The sequence below is a fragment of the Hipposideros armiger genome, unplaced genomic scaffold (genome assembly GCF_001890085.2).
Source record: "Hipposideros armiger isolate ML-2016 unplaced genomic scaffold, ASM189008v1 scaffold_184, whole genome shotgun sequence".
Lineage (NCBI taxonomy): Eukaryota > Metazoa > Chordata > Mammalia > Chiroptera > Hipposideridae > Hipposideros > Hipposideros armiger.
This window is the reverse complement of record NW_017731534.1, coordinates 1042940-1066447: the sequence shown is the minus strand read 5'-3', so window position 1 is coordinate 1066447 and position 23508 is coordinate 1042940. Positions and strand designations below refer to the sequence as shown.

The window sequence follows — 23508 nt, the reverse complement described above, 5'->3', positions numbered from 1 at the left end:
TTCAGCTCATTCTACCTCACACACACCAACTCTAGTCAAATGTCCTCTAAACCCGTGCGCACTCAACAGAGCAGACACACAATTCTTCCAGAAGGCAGTGACTTTAATCAGTTACAAAGCACTCAGACCTTTTACTACTCCTGTAGGTTTAATCACATACGTCATCTACTGCATTTTATAATTAGTAAGCAGCAATAAAGTTTATCCTGCACTATTTTATGATGTTAACTTTCAATTTAAGTTGAAATAAAAAATTATTTTGCCATGATCAGTGCTTTGTCATCTTGAAGCAGTAACTAGGAGAACTCACTATCTAAATCAGATTCACATTCACCAGCCTAAGCATTTCAAATATTACAGGCCTCTGTGCTCCATCAGGAAGATTCAGGGAGAAAAAAAATGACAAGATTATTTAAAGGCATGTTCAGGAACAACCAAAAAAATGAATTTGTAACTGTAACTTCAATGTTTCATACTCTCTATTTCCATAAGAAATCCTCTAAATTTACATATAATTAAGCCAGCTAACAAAACACAATCCCTAAAAGTGTGTCTGAGTAAAATCCTCGTACAACATTAGTAGAGCATGGCTTATAAATAAAATATACTATAATTGTGAGTAAATATAAAAACAGCTTCAGATTTATATTTCTGAAAAAAAAAAAAGAATTTTAAGAGTCTGTATCTAAATTTATTTTGGTATCAAACAACTGCAATTAGTGATGGGGCAAAAAGCATATGTAATTGTGGCAGGATGTTACTTACAAAAACTATACAAAAGTAGATTAATTAAAATATCAACTTATCAAAGCTTCCTGAAGTTAATTTTGCATTTGGCAATGTATCAAGTCTTCAAATCTAGAATGACAGTCTTTATTATTTTTAATTCATGGAATTATATAGCACATCAGATCTTCAAGTAAAAATACCAGATGAAAGCCTATACGATAAAATATTCTCCTTTTCCTGATGGCTTGGAATGAAAATGTGTTCCCTTTTTATTGGAAAAACAAACAAACCCAAAAAAACCCTTGAACAAAGAGTACAATAATATCAAATACCTGTGAGAACAAACGGCTTATCTGCTGGAATTAAAGTTGGGCAGTTACTCCACATTGTTAAAAATTGCCTTAAATTAAGTCCTTTTTTCATTTACAAATTGAGTTTTTCTCAGCCATTTCAGATTGCTAATCCTTATAGTGAAAAATTCTACTCAGTTTCTACTAGTAAATCCACACCCATAAAGTATCTTCAAGACAATACATATTTTATATAAGCATAATTAAATTTCTTAAAATGTTAACAAACCTAGGAGCAATAATTTAATATTCTATTGCAAAGTACAGGCAGCCTTAAGAGCAACATGCTTGGTCAATTTTTCTTAAGCTTTTACGTTTGTGCCAAAACATTTAATAATAAAGAAAAATATACCATGACTCTATGCTGATGATGGCTTTTCAGATATTAACCTACAGACATAGCTATATGTACTTATCTAACCAAGTATCCAGTTATCCAACAATATTTGCCATGAACTCAAGAAACAGTAACACATATATAATATAAAAGTAACAACAACAAAAAGCCCAAACGTATTTTAGGTTTAAGATGAGTTTATCTAATAGTGTTGAGAAATATCATATAAGACCCAAAATAAACTTCAGATACAAAATTATATGACATGGCTTTGTTCAAACACACCTAAAACTCAGGCTGAAGTTAAATGCCTAGGCGGGCTTTTTTATATCGCCAGCTTTCATCAGAGCTTTGATGGCTCGCGCCCTCATCTCCAGTTCGAGCAGCTCCAGCTGCTGTGCGGAAGGCTGCACGTCTTCTGCAGGAGGAACAGTCAGGGCAGCAGCTTTGGGCTCCTCTGGGCTAGACTCCGCCAGTCCCAGGATCTCATTCACACTCTTCTCAATGTCCTTCTCCAGATCATCTATCGGACCAGCTTCACCCTGTACTGTATTTTCTGGGACCTCAGGAGCCGCTGCTTCTTCGTTGCACGGGCCTTCTATGTCGCTGTCATAAGCGTCTGCATTTATACTGAGTGCGTCACTATCTTCCCCTTTTCCTGGAACAAACAAAAAAGGGAGAAAAAGAGCATGTAACCTAAATGCCCTGGTAAAAATTTCCTTTCTATTTATGATTAAAAGGCTGCTGTGACTCCACCTCCCACTATGGAGTCCCAGACAGTCCATAATCCCCACCCCACTGCCTTTCCCACCGACTCCCCAACTTTGAAACCAAATCTAATTTAAATTTTAATGTATTTTCCATTCCAATTTAGAACATGGAAACATTGGGAAATTCATACCATCATATGGAGTTCCGTGATCTATTTTCCTAAATAAAGCCTCATTAATTAACCTTTTATACCACAGTGAAGCTTGTAGTATCACTGGAAATTCTTTGGGTAGAGTATTGCTTATTATTGAAGTAAAACTCCATTCTAGAAAGAGTTTAAAATACTTTGTTACATAAACTACAGAAAAAGAAAAATATCACTGGCAAGCTGGATACTATGTGCATTGCAATTATCTCAAGTCCTTTCATATGCTTTTTCAAACACTTTGTTCTAAATCAATAAATTAAAGGAGAAGCCTCAGGCCATTTTCTAAGATAAAATAAGTTTTCATCGGGAGGATTTTAATTAATAAAGTTAGTACACCATAATTTTAAAAAATGCATTTGTTATAAAATTTCTGCAACTGATGATAAAAAATGAATATAAATGCAGATTATAGCTCTCAGCCACTTTGGCCTTGGACGTTACTCAAGTCCAGGTGTCATTTACAACTCTGAGAGCTCACTTACCCTCCAATTTATTTATCCTTTAAATCTCTAATATGTTTAAAACACAGGTTATGATCACCAAAATGTTACTTTTCTTAATTTTCTTACAGTAGGAAAAACATATTTACAAAACACAGATTGACAAATGGAAAATTCTGATAATACAATGTATAGGAAGGACATAAACAATTCTACTCTGTTGGTTTTATAAAAAATAATTTACTGACCTTGACTGATCCTCCTACATCCTAATAATTCACAAACAACTCCCTATTCCAAAATTAAAGTAAAAAATTAATCAATAAAAATCTGTGTCCACAAATAGAACTTGTAAAAAAAGAAAGATTGCAATTTTAATTATTTGATGCCAAAGAATATTTTACATCTCTCCAAAGCAACAAGTATTTCCAAATAGCTACAGTGTTTCCAAATAGCATTTTGTATAAAGAAATAATGCTTTGGGGCCAGCCGAGTGGTGCTATGGTTAAGAGCTGGCTTCGGACGCCAGAGGGCCCCGGTTCGGATTCCACATATGAGGGCCAGTGACGCTGCCCTCTACAGCTAAGAGGCTGAGCAGCACCTCGACCTGGAGCTGGGCTGCCGTGAGTCGCCGACGTCAGTGTGGGCTGCAGCCCCTGCTGCAGTGGGCTGCTGTGGGCTACCGTGTGTAACCAGCAGCCAGCGTGAGTGGCCAGCAGCCACCGTGAGAGGCCTTCCAGAAGCCGGCGACTGATCTGCCTCACCCGGGAAGAGCGCAATGATGGTGCCAACTTGGGCCAGTGAAGCGACGTCCTCCACAGCTGGACTGAAGAACAAAGGGACAGCAACTTGTCTGTTCCCCTTCCCCCAATTCCCCAGCGCTGTTCCCATCCCCCCAATTCCCCAATAAAAATCTTTTAAAAAACAAAACAGAAATAATGCTTTATATAAGAATTCTGATTTGAGATGAAAACAAATTTAAGAAAAGAAGTGCTAAGTTGTTCATGGTCTCAAAAAGTTAATTTTCATGCCTAGCAGGCTTTTGATCTAAAATTCTAAATCTGTAGCCACTGATTCTGAATAAAAACCTACAGTCTGTTTAAAAGGAGTGAAAACATGTTTTTGAAAACGTGATTGTTTTCAGACTAGAAGTTGTTCCCTGATAATGAAGGAAGAGCAGGAGAATATAACGGCTGGGTGGGCGGAGGGAAGGTGTGAAAATTGGGCTATCTAAATCCTAATCCTTACTCTGATACTAAGCAGGAAATTTGGGGCAAATCTTTCTCAGAGATTCTCTTCTGTAAACATTAAGGCAAACTGTTCTAGATCTCTCACGTCCACTTAAACCTCGATAGGGCCTCTAACATTCTACTTGCCAACAATTCACCTATCAGAAATAGTTTTGGTGCATAAAATGGAAGCATAGCTAATGTTATGAGTGAATGCATGCTTCTGAAATTTCCTGATCTTAACTTATTAGATTAAGCCGAGACAAACACTAGTACATGGGATAATTAATTATCTGCCTGAATTCCTGCTGAAGGTGGCTACACTGAGCCCACATATCTAATTCCCTTCCCTACCAAGGACTCACTGAAGGGACAGAAGAGATATATAAAAATAATAGTATAAAAACTGTAAACTAACTGCAGATTTGTATTATATATGTATTTTATGTTTTGTGAAATGCTGAACTATTTCTACCCTTTGCCTATGTTTTTACTTGTATCTTAAATATATCTAGACATTGTATATATTCTTATATTTGTCCTTTTTAAAAATATAGTGTGCTAATATTTTAAAACTGTCTGCCCTCTCTTAAAATCAATGAATACATTTAAAAAATGCTCAACAATTAAAACTTCAAATCAGGGAAATGCTATTAAAACAATAAAATATTACTTTTTACCCATTAGTAAAAAATAGGAATTTTATTCATCTAGAATAAATTAATAAATTGTTAAGATGGAAAAATATTCAAGATATGTTAAGTCAAAAAAGTAACAGAGTAATAATTACACTTATGTTAAAAATAAGTAAATTAGTAATAGTGGTTACTTCCGGGGAGGAGAATAGAGAGGGAAGAGAAGAAAATGAGTTTTCCAATTTCACTCTACAAACATGTATTTCTTCAACCATTTCCAGTATTATAAAGTTGTAAAAAGTTTAAAAATTAAAAATAAATTCACTGTATTAGATAATAAGAAAAAGTATCATCTAAAAAAAAATTGTCAGTATTTTTAGAAAATATAGGTAGGCAGAATGAAACTGACAGAAAAATAAAAGCAAAGCAAACCACAGCAAAAGATACCACCGATAAGAGACTCCTAGAAGTAAGAAGAGTTGCTGTAGGACAAACTGTAGGATAATTAAAATTATATTCATTCACAATAGTTGAGCCATTTGAATGCTTCCTTCTTTACCTCCTTTTCCTGCCATATGCCCAAGCACACTACTGGGAGTGCTATTTTTACTATGGTAAAGAAAGAGATCTCTGAGAGGAGTGTATCTAAACAGCTACTGAAGAAACCCAAACCAGCTCCAGAGAAACCCAGTTACAAGAAATGAAAGACCAAGATGAACAAAGGAAAAAAACCCCCGAAAATTTAGGAATCGGAAGATAATCTATTAGGGGAGAATGCGGGATGGGAGAGTTTACTTGGTATCCTTCGAGAGACTACAGCCATAAAACAAGTACACAGTGTGACGTAAAAGACCAGAGAACAAGAAATGTTAGAATTAAAAACACAGTTATCAAAAGCATATATTCAATGGTTGCTGGAATGTTAAAAAAAAAAGAACCTCTCAAAATGTAGAAAAAATATCTATTTAAAATACGCAATAAAAGTTGAAAGATGAGGATGAATGCCGAATCCAACAACAACCTCATATAATTAATTATTATTGACCACCTACTATGTGCAAGAAACACTGAGGAGGAAACAGCAGTGAATAAAAAAAGTCCCTGCCTTACATTTAAGTTATAGGAGAAACAGTATAAACAAATAAATAAATATTAGGTGCTATTTATTGTATGAAGAAAAATAAAGCCAGATAAGAAGCAGCAGCAAAACGTCTTCACAGACTGATTACTGCGATTCGATAATGTTAACCTTCGCGCATACTTGAATAAAGTGACAGAACAAGTCAGAAAGTAAGAAGGAGACAGTAAAGAGGGAAAATAAAGAAATAAAAGAAAACTAATCTAGAAGAAAACTGAAGGGAAGTGAAAGTGTTCACACAGATAAAGAGCTTATAAAGTGCAGAGCATCAAACCTAGGCCACATTCTGTGAAATATCAAAACTCGAGGGTAAACATGAGAAAATATGGAGGGGAACATGAGAAAACAAGCTCAATATTCCTATCAGTCTCAGAGTTGGTGATTAAGAGGGTCAAACTATTTTATTTTGTGTTCTTTTAATTAGTTTTTCTCAATGATTTTAAGTTGTTCACATCCAGTGGTTGTGCCATTTAGAACGACACATTTCACCATCTTGTCTTCTAGATCCTGGATCTTAACTCTCAAGGCCTCCAGTGTTGTCCATCCTGCTGGAATCTCGTTAGTAACAGTCTATGATACACTGGACAGCAGTGTTATGCCTCGATGGACTTCTTTTCTTAGAGAACAGGTAACGTTTGGTTTTACCACATTTTGTTATAAAGAACACATTTCTGCTGTATTCTTAGCATAGAAAGTCAGCTTGATAACTTTGAACAGTTTTAGTGAGTTCCAGCCTTTTCAAGAAACCAGATCTAATTTTCTGAAAAGGAAACAACTGTCCTGTTCTTGTATAAGAAGAATTTCTTCTGTAGAAGCCTTCAATCTTCCCCTCAGCAAAACTCACAGAACTTGACTACTTTTTTTCATGTAGTATTTTAAACTATTGATTTAAATTTAAGTGCATCAGGCTGTCATATTCAAAATTTAATCATGGCATAAAGGATTGTTCCTGATAAAAAAGAAAATGCAAACATTTTAATATTGAAAACCTGTCTAGTATTCTATCCTCTAGTATTCAAACCCTCATTGAACTTCCAGAAAACAAGATTGTCCACTAGCCTGTAAACATAACTTTCAAGAATCACAAACCCAGAGATTACTCCAAGAATCAATAAATAGTCACTCAGCATCTATTACATAAGCCAAAGGTGCTATAAAGGCTGCAGAAGAGGTGGGCTTTACAAAACAAAATGCCACAGGAGGGGTTCACTAAATATTTGTAGCAGGATTAAAATAGTTTTTGCCTTCATGGTGCTTATGCATGCTTAAAATACGAACATCATACTTTAAAGGCTAAATAAACTGTACCATATAAAGTATAACAACTTCAGAATGTATAAGGGACTAGGGAAAAGTCAAGGAGATCTTCACAGGTATGTGATACGAAGTAGGTCTCAGGATCTAATGGGTGACATCGACAGGAGGAAACTCCAGGTGTGGTGGACAGAATGCACAAAGACCAAGTGTGAGATCTGGCTCAGTACAAAGTCTTTGAGCCTACCAGAGTAAAGTGCACACATGGGAATAGATAAAAGAATAGGATTCAAAATTACTGCCTCCGAAGATCACCATTCTAGGAGAGAAAGCATAATGGGACCAGCCGTCCACAATGGGTCAGGTAAGTGAATAATCTGGGGGTCACACTGGAGCACAAAAACAGACGAGAGGTTCCTGTCTATAATCATTCCTTTAGTAACATAAAAACAGGAAGAAAATCTTTAAAAATGTCACTTATCATTTTTCCTACCATTTGATTAAACAGGCCTGTAATAGATTAAAAGTTTGATATTAGGGCAAGCACCTAAAAATGGGGCTGGTTGCCAGTGAAGACAACCAAGTGATTAGAGTCCCAACCCCCAACCTCTGGGGAGGGGAGAGGTGCTGGAGGTTGAATCAATGACCAATGACCCATGAGTTAATCAATCAGGCCTATATAATGAAGCTTCCAGAAAGCCCCAAAGGGATGGGGTGGGGAAAGCTTTGGTGAACATGTGGGGATTTGGGGGGCAAGGGTGCGTTCAGAGAGAACAGGGAAGTTCCACGCTCCCATCCACACACCTTGCCTTGTGCATCTCTTCCATTTGAATGTTCATCAGTATCCTTTTTTTTTTTTTTAAGATTTTTATTGGGGAATTGGGGAAGGGGAACAGCCAAGTTGTTGTCCTTCAGTCTTAGTTGTGGAGGGCACAGCTAGCTCAGCTCCAAGTCCAGTCGCCATCCGGCCACCCATCGGCAGCTGGCAGCCGCTCAGCTCAAGGTGCCATGTTCAATCTTAGTTGCGGGTGGGTATAGCCCACCATCCCATGTGGGAGTTGAACCGGCAACCTTGTTGCTAAGAGTGTGTGGGCTCTAACCATTGAGCCATCCTGCCACCTGTTGGCAGCACAGCGGCAGCTCAGCTCGCTGGCTTATGTGGGAATCAAACCGGTGACCCTGTTGTTCAGAGCTCACACTCTTCACCAACTGAGCCGCTTGGCCGGCCCCTATCATAGCCTTTTATAATAAACTGGTGACCTAGTAAAAAACAAATCTAGGAGGAAACATGAAAACATACAAAGGAAAAAACGAAGACACAACAGCCATTTCAGTATCTGTATTTACAAGCGCTAGAGTTTAGAATGAGGCAATTCCCCCCTCCCCCCCAAAGATCTGTTGGAACTTACTCTTGTAAAAGGGCATCCGGCTCAAATATTTTCTTTTTTTTTTTAAGTTGAGCCATCCTGCCACCTGTTGGCAGCTCAACAGCTGCTCAGCTCGAGCCGGAAATCGAACTGCTGTTGCTCAGAGCTCAAACTCTTGAGCAAGCTCTTAACCAACTGAGCCACTCGGCCAGCCCCCTCAAATATTTTCTGCTAGTAACATCTCAGTGCTCCACAATTTGCCCATCCAAGGAAGACGTGAACAAATGCCTACTTCACAAACTGTCATGTTTCCTATGGCATTACTTTTGTTTGTTTAAATGTATACAAAAGCTCAAAAAGAGATACTAAAGACTTGATTTTAGATACTGCAAAGTATATCTCTTATATACTCATGTAGTAAGCAGCTAGTTGTTATCAGTATGCCAAAAAAGTGGTAGTATATTTTTAAAACATAGAAATCTTACCCTAAAATTAAAACACTTGCAGTAAAGAAGTAGGAAAAATAATAAAAACTGTCAGTTTAACCCTAATTCTTTCCACAAAAGAAAATATATGAAACAGAAGTAGTGGGGGCCTTTGGAGAAAAATAACTATGTCACCTTAGAGTGTATGACAGTGAAAATGGAAAATGCAGGAAAAATTGTCCTATATGTTTTCAAAATGGTCAGAGAAAAGGTATAACCTGGGAAAGAATAGTTTGAGTATAGAAAGATCCTCAGAAATAAAAGTCTATCCAAATATTATCTAAATGAGGAAATATCCAAAGAAATATAAGCTACAGAGGAATGTCTATGATGACCACATATTTTACAAAAGGTACATAATCAACGATTAATATTAAAGATTCATGGTATGAATCTATACAAGTAATATAAATGAAGCTAAAGTCTAAAAAAAGCAAACAAAAAGGCTCTGTTTTGTTAAGACCAGAAAGAAAAACAAACTCTGAAGCAACACACTCTTTGGGGTAGGTGCTACAATAGAATAATGGGTGAAAGTAATGTTCTATTTTGCTTCCGTTTTCTCTATTGAGAATAATGTACTCACTGAACAGAGTAGACGAGAAGGAAGGAATTCCTTTCATCGTCTATCCAGCCACTTATTCAAAAGAATCTGAGTACCCACTACAGACAAGCACTGAACACTGAAGGATCCTGAGACATGCAGAAGCCTGTGCCCTACAGACACTCTCCATTAAAGGGGACAGTCACGTGTAAACAGATAGATGACAGAATGGGACGCTGCTTAGGGGTAGAGAGCATTCCAATTGGTAATCAGGTAGTCGTAAGTGTGTTTCTTGAATTGAAAAAAACAGTTATTAATTATTGGGCAATGTAATAACAGAAGTAAACAAACAGGCAGTAGTGCTATAAACAAGGTGATAATCGATTCTGTAGTGAGGGCACTGACAAAAGAGGGGAGGTTAGCCGCAGCAGGTTAGAGAAGGCTTCATCAATTTGGAGATGTCTGTTCTCAAAGAACAAGCAGCCTGACCAGAGTACACCACTGGTGCGAATGAGCATACATCTCAGATTTGAATAAACTGCATGAGAGATATTAAAACTTGTACTCACAACTGATAGATTTCCATTTATATTCTGAGATATGCTGTGAACTAGACACATTGATAAACATAGTTCTGATTTTCAAAAGGTGACTTCTACAAGACTGCAGTACAGTAAACCTGACATCAATAATACCCAGTAACATTCTAGGTTTATGAAGAGGTTTATGAGCGCTGACAAAAGTAGTGTTAATTAGTTTAGACAGATCGAGTAACGTGTGGTCAGGGATCTAAATGAAGGCTCACATGGTAATCCTGGGGAGCAGCAGCGGGCACGAGGAACGGCAACAGCAAGGTCCCTGACACAGGGCATGGGGCGCAGACAGCGGGAGGGAGACAGTGAGCAAAGGGAAGAGGGACAGGCCACACCACATGCGGCTTTACTGGCCGTAGGATGGAAGGACCTGCGATTTTAACGTGGGAAGCTACTGGAAGGCTCTGATAAGAAGAATGACATGAGCATTCTCACAGTTTAAGATGATCATGCTGTGTGGAAAAATGATTGCCGAGGAGCACAGATAGAAACAGAGGGATGGGGATACTGTAAGAATCAACACCAGGACAATATGGCTGAGAAGAGGTGTGAAGTGGTTGAATTTCGAATATTCTGAAAGTAGAGCTGGTAAGATTTGTTGATGAAGAAAGGACTCCAGAATGAGTGCAAGGTTCTTGGCCTGGGCACTCACAAGAATGTAACTGCTATTTACTGAGATGGAGAAAACAAGCATCAGTAGGAGAAGCAAGGTTGTGGTTTTGTGTTTGTTTGTTTGAAACAAACAAGGTTGTTGTTTGTTGGTTGGTCTGGGGGAGGCAGTCAAAAAAGGATCTAGAATTTATTCTGGGACACATTAACCTTCAACATCCAGTAAGTAAGGTGGATATGTAAGTGTTGGAAAGAGGTCTGAATTCCAGAAATAAATTTGTAGTTGCCAAACTATGGAAGACCACCTGAAAATGCAGGAAAGAGAAGTTCAAAGAATAAATCCTGGGGCACTCACCCTCTAGAAGTCGAGTAGAGGAGAGCATAACGCAAAGCGGACTAAAAATAAAGCCAGAGTAAGGGAAAGAGTGATAACAAACAGTGTCAAACGTGGCTGGTAGGTCGAGATGAGGACTCAGCAATGGCCAGTGAAATAGATGCTGAAAGCAGGTCACTGGGGGAAGGTTCAATGACTAGGTAAAGAGAAGAAACAATTGCAGGTGCCAAAAAGGGATGTGATCGCTATACACACACAGGGGCTGGTCTCAGCAACACAGAGTTCATCCATTTTAACAAGAAGGAAGGTGAGTATATAAATTCAGATACAGGCGGATATGAAAAATTAATTAACACATCTGTTTTCCTTTATTAGACAAGTTCTTTCCAAGCCAGAAACATTTATCTTTCTATTCCTGGTGCACAAAATAACAGTTTTGTTGAAAGAAGGGATCAGCCTCAAAATTTGAAGAGACATCATTTAGAAGAGGTATTAAATTCATGTTCTATAACCCAAAGGACACAGAAGGGCCAATGAGCAGAAGTTACATAAAGGCAAACTATGATTCAATGTAGAGACACTTTTACCAATTAAAGATAGCTGGGATGATACTGAGGGGATGAAGCTGAAAATGTTAATGACAACAATGATGGTAGAAATAATTTTAACAAGAGCTGATATTTACTGAGCATTTAGTATGAACTAAGCACATCTCTAAAGTACTTTACATGTATTACCTCATTTAATCCTTATGACAACAATGAAATAGACACTCATATTTATTATCCCCATTTTATAAATGAGGAAACTAAAGAACAGAGAGTGCAAGTAACTGGCCCTAGTTCACACAACTGAAGTGACAGAGCCAAAATTCAAAACCCAAGTATATTTTGAAAATATATGCATTTAAATATTCTATTTTGCCTTGCGGATCTTAACAGAATCAGAACAGCCACAAAGCTTCCCAGATTGGAATGCCAGTTCAGGCTGAATACATCTTCTTGTGGGTCTTTTAAACCCACCTGAATAAATGTAATATGTAGGAGACACAGACTTAAAAAGTATGTATTAAATATGAATAAGAGAATGAAAAGGCAAGCCACAGACTGAGAGAAAATGTCTGCAAAAAAACATCTGACTGGTATCCAAACTATATAAAAACTCTTAAAATTCAACAATTAGAAAACAAACCACCTAATTTAAAAATGGGCAGATAGGGGCCGGCCGAGTAGCTCAGTTGGTTAAGAGTTCGCTCAAGAGTGCGAGGTCTAAGCAACAGCGGTTCGATGCCCGGCCCGAGCTGAGCTGCCAACAGGTGGCAGGATGGCTCAGCTAAAAAAAAAAAAAAATGGGGGCAGATGATCTGAAGAGACAAGTCACCAGATAAGATAGAGATGGTAGACAAGCATCTGAAAAGATGCTCAACATCATATGCCATTAGGGTATTGCAAAGTAAAACCAGATACCATTACACACCTATTTGAATGGCCAAAATCCAAAACACTGACAACACCAAATGTTGGCAAGGATGTGGAACAACAGGAATTCTCACTCGTTGGTGGGAATGGAAAATGGTCCAGCACTTTAAAGAGAGTCTGACCGCTTCTTATAAAACTAAACTTGATATTTACCCAGAGCTGAAAACTTACGTCCAAACAATAACATGCATACAAATGATTACAGCAGCATTATTTATGCTCGTCAAACGTGGAAGCAAACAAGATGCCCTTCAGCAGGTGCGTGGATAAGCAAGCTGCAAGACATTCACACAACGGAAGATCAGTCAGAAATGAAAGAGATGAGCTATTAAGCCACAAAAAGACCTGAAGAACCTCAAATGCATTTTGGTAAATGAAAGAAGCCAATCTGAAAAGACTACATACTATAAGATTCTACTGTATGACATCCAGAAGAGACAAAACTACAGACAGGAAAAAGATCAGTGGTTGTCAGCGGTGTGGGGGAGGGAAGATTGAATAGGTGAAACTATACTGTACACTACTGTAATGGTGGATAGATGTTATTATATAGTTATCAAACCACAGATGTAAAACGCAAGGCATAAACCTTAATGTAAACAATGGAATTTAGTTAATAATAATGAATAAATATTGGCTCATCGATTATAACAAATTTACTACATAATGCAAGATGATTATAATAAGGGAAATGGGAGCAGAGATGGTAAGTGGGACTCTTATAGGAATACAGGAACTCTGTATTTTCCTCTCAAATTTTTTGTAAACCTAAGCCATTTCAAAAATTAAGGAATATTAATTTTTTAAAAATTAAAGTTTGTTATCTGTAAGCTCAATATCTATGAACTTATGACATGGCAACCAAAAATGCTAACTAAATCACAGGCTATGGTGTGGGATGTGTAAAAAAGTCAGAAACTGGTAGTAACAAAATCTGATTTCAAGCCTATTGCTTACTATCTTTCCTTTGGTAGGACCATTTCTACGGTGGGACCACATCTATGGTAGGACCACTTCTACAGTGGGACCACTACTATGATGGGACCACTCTATGTTAGGCGTGGAAATCTTCGCCTACAAATGCTGCCTAATAACTGATGATCTTCATTCTCTCTTCTTCTACAAAGCAATAAAGTCTCTGATGGCTTTTCCTCTTTATATTTTTAATTTTTCATAGCTTGTATTTATTCGTTAGCTATGCTTGTCAAGTTCTTTTCACCAAAACTCAGCTCCTTTTTAACTGAAAATTCATTACTTCATCCTTTTTTATTCTAGTCCCTCTACTTATCCAGCTTTGCTTCCCCTAGTGTAGTACTACCTTACAATAATAATAACAATACCAACAAGAACTAACATTAATTGGGTTTTTCCATTTGTCCCTCACCTTGAGGATTCAAATGGTCTCATAGTTTTATATTTACTGTCTTTGCTAAATGATAGCAAAATCTCCACATTTTACTTCTGAATATTAAATATACCACATTTAATATTCAGAAGTAAGAAATGAATAAGTTGTGACCATTATCAATTCTTTCTGACAGTCTACAAGAGTGGTCTCACTACCTACATAAACTTATCAGTGAAAACATTTTTAAGCTTGCTATATATTTCTCATTTACTTACAAATTAACATGTACTATTACAATCATATATATGTAATCAGGAATGTTAAAAGGGAGATGCTTAAATATATAATTTATTTACTTTAGAAGTTCTGGTGTTTTCTTCCTACATTCTCTGGGAGTGTATATAATCACATTTTAGTGACAAGTGGTCTGAAAGGCTGAAAGAAGCCCAAAGAAAATATCTATTCTAAAGTTTCATCACATAGTTTAACCACTGAAAACATTTTCCCCCTATTAAAGTCTACCTTTCAACTTCTTGAAGCTCTTGTTAACAAGGTATGTCTTAAAGCTATCATTCGCTAACTCATCAACTAGAAGGCCAAAATATAACTGCACAAGGCAACTAGATTATTTTAAAAAATAAAAACAAGATGTTAAACTGTAATATTGTACACCTGAAACTTATATGTTATAAACCAATGTTACCTCAATCAAAAAGAAAAAGTGGCACGATTTACGTCTAATCACAGCAAAACTCTGCATCAGAAAGCTTGAAAGAATCAGAGGAAGATGTAGTAAATGTCTTCCTGATTTTGATTATTTTATATATTATATGGTTACATATTTATTTATTTATTTATTTATTTATTTTTAAAGATTTTTATTGGGGAATTGGGGGATGGGAACAGCACTGGGAAATTGGGAGAAGGGGAACAGACAAGTTGCTGTCCCTTTGTTCTTCTTCAGTCTAGCTGTGGAGGACATCGCTTCACTGGCCCAAGTTGGCACCATCACTGCGCTCTTCCAGGGCGAGGAGGATCAGTCGCCGGCTTCTGGACGGCCGCTCACTGCGGCTGCTGGCCGCTCACAGCGGCTGCCGGCCACACCCGGTAGCCCATGGCAACCCACTGCAGCAGAGGCTGCAGCCTATGCCTTCGCTGGCAACTCACGGCAGCCCAGCTCCAGGCTGAGCTGCCCTTGAGCATCTTAGCAAGAGGGCGTGTCACTGGCCCTCGTATGTGGGATCCGAACCAGGGACCTCTGACGTCCCAAGCCAGCTCTTAACCAACGTGCCACTCGGCCGGCCCTACATATTTATTTTTGACAAATGTTATGTATTTCAAGGAACTATCATACAGCTTAAAGACTAGATCAAGTATCTTTTCCTCTAATAGAATAAAAAACATATAGAAGAAAAGTTGTATATTTCATTCTGCTTCCATTAAACAATCTAAGAAAACAGTTATTAAGCACTCCTCCCAAGTGAAGACACTGCACTAGGCACTTACTGGTCTTTACAAAATCTGAAAGCTAGAAAGGCACTTCAAGATCAAGGCCAAACAGCCAAACATTGCTTGAATCTGCTCTACAACAGTGCCACCAAGTGGCCGTTTACATAACCTGTGTTCAAACACCTTCAGCAACCGGAACGTATTTCAGAAGACTGCCCACTGTATTTTCTTATACTTGTGATTATTATTTAAAATAAATTGTCTAATGGTAACTTTATCTACTGGCCCTATTTTTATTCTCAGAGGCAATACAGGAGAAGCCTAATCACTCCTCCACTTGACAGACCTTCAAATATTTTAAAGTGACCTCAACTCTTACCTTCAACCTAAATACGCAAATTTCACTTAGCTATTTCTCATGTATAGTTAAAAAAATTTCTCCTAACAACTTCCAAGAAGGAATGCAAACATAAGAGCTTAATTCTGAAAGTTACAAAGGAGACTACTTTGCAAAATTACACACATCCCCAGCTGTAAAATTAAATCAACAATTTAAATACAGACCATTATTTTAACATTACTGAATGTCTTAAGCAAATTTATTTATAGCTACATATAAAGGAAGACAATGCATTAATACTAGCAGAGATCTGATATTTTAAAAATATTTTCTACAAATTACCTTGGACAAATAGCAGTTTTCATTTTTTTAAACTACAGCACAAATGACTAATTTAGAAAATTTATGTAAACCGTTATTATTTTAAAAGCTGAGCTAAACCTTTTCATTACTACAAGCCTTGAAATTCTCCAGAACACTACCAGAAGCTCTCAGGCTTGCACATGTATATGGGCGTGTGCACACAAACACAGCTGTGCTAAAAGATAAACAGCAGAAGTATACTTCGTGTTTCTTATACAACTGACCTCTTGCTAAAAATGACAGAAAAATAACCCCAACAGAAGAGTTTCTATTTTACTACAGTTCCAATCAATCGACCAGTAGATTATATTTATAGTTAAATAATGTCTGCATAGCGAAGGTAAAGCTTCAGGTATTGGTCCATTATTAAAGTGTGATAACAGTTAGTGTACAATCTGATATTCGTCTTCAGCACAGCCATTTCATAAATGTTATTTCCTATCAAAAAGATGAATGAAACCAGTACTAGACAAAGAAATGCCAGTTTCAATTTAACTAATTCATAGTTAATATTTCTCGATATTTGAGTATTTTAGAAGCTGAAAAACTGAAAATGTAATTTAAATAACCTGTCAGTATCACACACCGGTAATAGGTTAAACGGTAAGATTTATTTTGTTCTGAAAGAGCAAAGGGAAAATTCAATGCTGCTTTATATTTTGGTCTTCCGAACAAAGGGTTACTTTGGTACTAAATAAGCTTCAATGAATTTTCTTAAACGGCCAAGCCATTAAAGAAAATGACAATGCATTCACAAGGAGCATTATATTCTGTTTTTATTGAGCTCACTGTGAGCAAGAATAGCTAGCTATGCAAAAAAAGTTAGAGATAATATTAAGTCAATTTTAAAAGTTTTGCTTATTAAAAATAGACAATATTAATTCATTTAGAAAAAAGGCAATAATCCTTATTGAGCCTGCCAGGATTTCTATTTCCTGGAGTTCCTCAGCTTCTTGGGGAACGCCAGGCAAGTTACTTACTAGCTGGTTCAGATGTGAGCTATACTAATATTTATCTGGAACATGCTCTACATAATTGAATTGTTTAGGTAATTTATGTTTATCCCATCATGCAATAAAATATTTCATATTTTAATCATATCTATAGAAATGTCTCTAAAAGAACTATTCCCCTGCTTTCTTTTAAAAAACAGCTGAAACTCAATTTAGCCATTTCCTATAGATTTAGTCACAACATGAACATGAACTGTACGGCACGATGGTACTGCTGTGCGTTGATCTTATGTTTTCTCACCTCTGCTGGCTGTCACTTATTGATGACAGTGTATTCCTGATGTTTCACATGCCTAGGTGAGAGCCTAAGAGTGGTCTATAAAAGCTCCTACGAGCTTTGTGCTATCTGGCTACTCCGAGTCCTTTTTCTCTCCCTCTTTGCCTCCATGGCTAGTTTTTCAAATGACTGAAGTTACCCTAGGAAAATCACAACAAAAGAGGCTGTTGACACTGGAAGGGAGCTCGAAAGAGCTCCAGGTGCCTGAACACGGGAGCAGAAAAACATATTCTCCCAAACTGGCTAATTTGTATAAAGAGGTTTCCATTCCTTCTTCCCTAGGAACTGGAGTCAGCCTGCCCATTCTAGCTTTTTCTATCTAAACAAACATAACATTCTTCTCTCCAGATAATCTAACAGCATAACCTCCACACTGCTCATTTACTGCAAAGAGTAGAAACAAAGGCAGAAACAGTAACAAAGTTGTTCAATTATACTAATACATGGTACAAGAGCTACGTGACTATGACTACATTATATGAAAATGATGTGTGCTTAGCATGTATCTGCACATGACAAATAAATGTACGTAAATGAAAACTGCAACTCTGAGTCTATGTCTTGGGGGGTGCTCAGAAGTAGTTAGAATACAAAGATGTAATTTTGTCTGGCTATTTAAGAGGCTAACACAACAGGACTTCTGAAAAGCATTGGAATTCTCATGATCGTCAGAAATATTTATAAACCCCAGAGTACATAAGTTAGACTTACAGAAAATCTAGACTTTGTTCTCTCTACATATAAATTGAACGAATTGCAAAATTAATCATCCGACTTTTTTCCATTTTGTAAACTAAGCATTAGTAACACATACCACAATTGAAAAAAAGAAATTCTGCTTAAATACACTGAAAACCTGCTTCTATCAAATAAGTTCCTATGACACAAGTTTTAGAAAAAGTATTATAAGCCTTCAAAGATTAGTTGCTTACATAATTAGTAACACAACTTTCTTGTCTGCAACAGCTTATTACTACTCTGAAGTAATTTTAGCAGGAAAAAGGAAAAATGTGATATGTCCTTTGAGTAATAAAAATTTATTTTACTTTCAATTTTCCCAAGATAAGAAGAAACAAAACACAAGAAACAAACAAAACATCTAAAAAATTAGCGCTATTGATCTATTGTCTTGAATAAGTCACAAATTACCACTTTACATTGCTAGCTGGTAATATCAAAAACTACTGATTTCATAGAAAACAATAAACAAGGAAGAAAGCAAACACAGACAAAATATCTCTGCAAAAAAAAAAAAGAAAGCATCCCATAGAACTTATTTTTTCCACATACAACCCAAAGCTACCCAGTTAACATATCTCTAATACCTTGCAGCAAAGGATATAAAGATTACCAAATTAAAAATATTTAAGATGACAACTTGCTGATAGCATCTGTAACTGTACATCACTAAAGAGGAACTACTCCAGTGGCTAAAGGAGTCATGAAACAAAGGATGTGTTCCTCTGTGCTGATCTCGGACCAAATATATTTTCTGTCCCCTACCTATAGAGGACAAGCTGGAACACTGTGAAAATTTATTATTGTAAATGCTTATAATCTTCAGATAAATGTCATAGAACAATTAAGCAGTTGATTCATACCTTGTTTTAATTCCAAACCTTCAGGTTGCTTGTTCTCTCTCAGGGATGAAGTAGAATCTATAGGGATGTCTTGTCTGAGGAATGAAAATAAATAAAAAACAATTTTAAAAACTATATTCAAATCAAATAATCTTTACAGCTCAAGATCCTAGAATTAAGTTAGACACTTGGGAAGACACACAGAATTCTTTTAAGCCCCAGGGTACCATTTAGTGCCCTAAATGGTAACTCAGAGACATGCATACAAGTGTCAAAAACAGCAGCTATAAACCGCTACCAATTTAAGCAGCATGCTTCTTTGTAAAATCAGGGGGCAAACCAGGAAGGAATATGGAGGTAACTTTTTATCCCTTCCAATACTTTGCAGGGTAACTATTGTGAGAAAGAAGTCAGAGACGAATCAAATAATTTTTCAACTGTTAAATTTAATGGGCACTTTGGCATTCAAATTATTTTCTATTCATCTAATTTCATATCTCAAGTGCTTTAATGTCCACAGTACATGGAAACACATATTTTATACATACTATACATATGTAATCAAAGTAAATGGATTAGGTGTAAGATCATGACATAAAAAAGTTTTGATTCACCATGTTCTGCAACAGAGTTGTAAACTAATGTTTTCTTAGAGGGTATTATACTATCTTTAATATTGATGTCACAGATAGTTTTCAGTAAAAGTCAAGAAATTAATTGCAAATACTCAAAATGACTATTTAAAACAATAAGTTTCTATTACCTTCTGAGAATTTTTATACATACATACCCTAAAATTAACATACTAAAAATATTTAGGATATTTCCTGACTCACAAAATTATTTCTGTCCACTTAACAACAACAAATAAGCAAAGGATAAAGACTGCTGATCATTTCTTTGAGACGTTTACAATGGTCTCTGCAGTCAACATAGTTGGATGGCACTTACATGTTTTTTCTGTGTTTAAATGTTATTAATATAAGCACAAACTCAAAGAGACTACAAAATAATTTGAATTTGGTACTAATTATAACATCTAAGAGATTTATAATTGAGATAGCTCTGTTTTTTAGATTTCTTTTTGTCTAATGTTACCTACTCAGATTTTATTCTTTCACCAGAATGACTGGCAGATCCCGAGGAGGATATCAGCAATACCCCTTGGCAAGCCAGGGGCACAGAAAATGCCAATATACTGTATTAAGAGCTTTGCAAGGAATAAAGTAAAAATGTGCTACCTCAAGTCTTACAGTCATATTAGACTTTACCTACTGGAAGCATTAATCTATTTCTAAGTATCTTCCTTCAAGGGAAAATGTTTGTTCTTACACCTCCTGATGGACACTAAATCCTTCTTTTAATCATATACAACTAAATTTACCAAAAAAAAATTACTCGAACAAAAATATAATGTAACATCACCATGAAAAGGACTATGAACATATGCAATACCCTAAGAAAGACACAACATCACGCATGCAATTCTACCAGAGAAGGTAGAACCTATATCATGAGGAACCATCAGACAAACCCAAAATAGAATTGAGTAATGTTCTATTAAAAGGAGGGTGTGGAGTTAAATGTCAACGTTATAAGACAAAGAAAGGCTGTGGAAATATTCCAGGATAAAGGAGGTTAAAGAGCCATGACAATTAAATGTTATAATTCACTTTGAGGCTGCTGAACTGGAGGGGGAGAAACATTGTAAAGGGCAACACTGAACCAAATGATAAGCTGAAACACCAATGGAAGACTGGATAAACGTATCAATGTTAAATTTACTTCAATGTTAAATTTACTGACATTGAATTTACTAAAGTTGACACTGTATTGTGGTTATACAAAATAGAATGTCACTTAGAAAAAGCACAATGTAGTAAAGTGCCATGATATATATAATTTAACTTCAAATATTTCATTAAAAAAACACATACGTATATAAAGAGAAAGTGTGCAAATGCAATGAAATGTTAAGGATAAATAAACCTCCGTGAAGGTTATATGGATGTTTCCTGTACTATTCTTATTCTTGCAACATTTTAATAAGCCTAAAATTATTTCCAAACAAAAAATTTTAACAATAATGCAGTAAAATGCATTATTTTACACATTATTTTCTCTGTGAAAGCCCCTTGGATTTCCTTCAAATAAAACTGGACCCCTCTATAAAAACTATCTGCTGTCATAAACAATTTCTTTTAGTGTCCAATGTGAACTTTTATAATGTTCTATCTTAAGTTGGGTTTCATTGGGTTGTTGAAGAAAGTCATCCACAGGATTTCAGACTAGGTGTAGTGCACCACCTTGTGTCTGAAAAGTGGAAAGACCAATGCTTTTCCATCAGTACCATCTGAAGTTGGAAAAAATTTCAGAAAATAGTTGGGAATTTTAAAACCTGAATAATTTTCCCAAGATGTAGACTTTGAAACCAAAATTATCATACACATTCAGAGTTCTCTAATGCAAAATCTTCACCAAAGAGCATGAAAGGCAAAAAAGGAAATGTCTTAACGTAAGAAAACTACAATGTGAAGAACATATGATGTTTTCTTATTTCTAGTTTTATGAAAATTAAAAAAAAAATCTACCTCCAGATGATAAAACAAACTAGGTGTCAGAGTTAGGAAAACTAAAGAAATTCCAATTTATATTTAAATGACATTTAAATATTTCCATCAAATAGTTTAAAACTATGTAAGATAACTGGAGAGAGAGAAGAAGGGGAGAGAAAAAGGGGAAGGACGGGAACAATAGTAAATCTGATTTGGGTTTAAATCTTGCAATGATTTTTGTACTTTTTTCCATTAAGAAAAAAACCACAACTCGCTTTTACTTTTCTAACTCCCTTCTCCCATCTGCAACCCTCCTCCTTAAAGCAGCTTAATTTATAATGCTGGCCAGGAATTATAAAAGTCCTCTATCTATCCCTGAAATTTAAGTCCTCAAACCAACATCAATTCCACTTTCTTTCTTTCGCCCCAAATGTAGTTCCACTCTCAATCCCTTCTTATGACTCAGTGTATTTGGGTTTGTTTGTTTTAAAGATTTTATTGGGGAACTGGGGGAGAAAAATAGCGTTGGGGAATCGGGGAAGGGGAACAGACAAGTTGTTGTCCTTTTGTTCTTCAGTCTAGTTGTGGAGGGCGTTGCTTCACTGGCCCATGTAGGTATTATCATTGTGCTCTTCCCGGGTGAGGCAGTCGCTTGCCAGCCATTGGACGGCCACTCACGGTGGCTCAGAGCAGCTCACGAAAGCTCACGCCAGCTGCCAGCCAGCCCCACTGCAGCCTACACCGTCGCCAGCAACTCACGGCAGCCCAGCCCCAGGTCAAGCTGTTGTTCACCATCTTAGCTGTAGAGGGTGCAGCATCACTGGCCCGCATGTGTGATCCGAATTGGGGCCCAACTGCTTAGAGCTGGTGTCCCAAGCCAACTCCTAACCAACGTGCCACTCGGCCAGCCCTCAATGTAGTATTTGTTTTTTAAATCAGAGTAACACACTGGGGAGATCTGAAGAACTTAATCAAGAATAATCACGTGTGAATTACTAAACATTTAAAATATATTTCTAAACTGGAAAAGAAAGTCAATTTCTTGTCCAAATGAAAAATACTGAGAAGATACCTCAACAGAAGGATAAAGAAACAGGGCCAAATGAGCCAAACTGAAGGAGCCAGAGTCTTCCTATTTTAGCAAAAATCAGCTGAAAAAGAATCAGGCAAACTGACATAATAAAGGTATAACTCGATTCTCTCCACTCTCCTGGGAGTAAAAATAGAAGCTGAATGAAGCCAGTTTACCATTCTATGAGTTTTCTACTATTAAAAATAAGAGAAAGACAAAAAAAACTAGAGTAGCCAAAACAATTTTGAAAAAGAACAACAAAGTTGAAGGATGCACGTTATCAAATTTCAAGATTATAAAACCACAGTAAATCAAGACTGTAATATTGGAGAAAGGATAAACACATAAATTAATAGAATAGGATAGTCCAGAAATGGGCCCACATATATATAAGCAATACATTTTCAACAAAGGTGCAAAGGCAAGTCAATAGAATTGAACAAATGATGCTGGTACAAATTGATCCATATGGATATGCTTTTCAATCCATACTTTGCACCATATACAAATATTAACTCAAAATAAACAGAGACCTTAAAAATATAAACATATAAAACTTTAGGAGATACAGGAAAAAAACCTTTGTGACCTTGGGTTAAGCAAAAATTGCTGCAAAATCATGATCTATAAATGAAAATAATCAATAAGCTGGATTTCACAAAAATTAAAAACATTTGCTTTCTAAAGAGATGCTGCTAGAATAAAAGATAAACCACAAACTGGGAAGAAATACTTGCAAATAAAGAACTTGTATACAGAAAACATAAAGAATTCTCAAATCACAATAAAACAAAGAACCTAATTTTAAAAATTTGTTAAAAAATTAAAGTCACTTGACCAAGGAAGATATAGAGATGGCAAACACAACAGATGTTCAACATCATTAGTTATTAACGAAATGCAAATTAAAACCAGACAGTGCTACCACTACACACATATTAGAATGGCTAAATCGAAACAACTAACAAAGAGAACTCTCATACATAGTATCAGGGAGCATGCACACATGACCCAGAAACCCCACTTAGGTACTTAACCAAGTAAAATAAAAAAAGTTGTTATATTTATACAAA

At 36.3% G+C, this 23508-nt stretch overlaps 1 protein-coding gene across 1 annotated transcript in view; it reads right to left on the bottom strand.

Annotated features, from left to right (window-relative positions):
- Window positions 1-669: 669 nt before the first annotated feature.
- The window catches only part of CAAP1 (caspase activity and apoptosis inhibitor 1), a 48059-nt gene continuing 25220 nt past the window's right edge, over window positions 670-23508 (bottom strand). The window contains exons 5-6 of the mRNA XM_019652662.1: window positions 18830-18903; window positions 670-2074 (exon numbers count right to left, since the gene is read on the bottom strand). Of these exons, the coding sequence (XP_019508207.1) occupies window positions 1728-2074; window positions 18830-18903 (421 nt within the window). The 3' untranslated portion in view covers window positions 670-1727. The remainder of the gene's footprint in view (window positions 2075-18829; window positions 18904-23508) is intronic.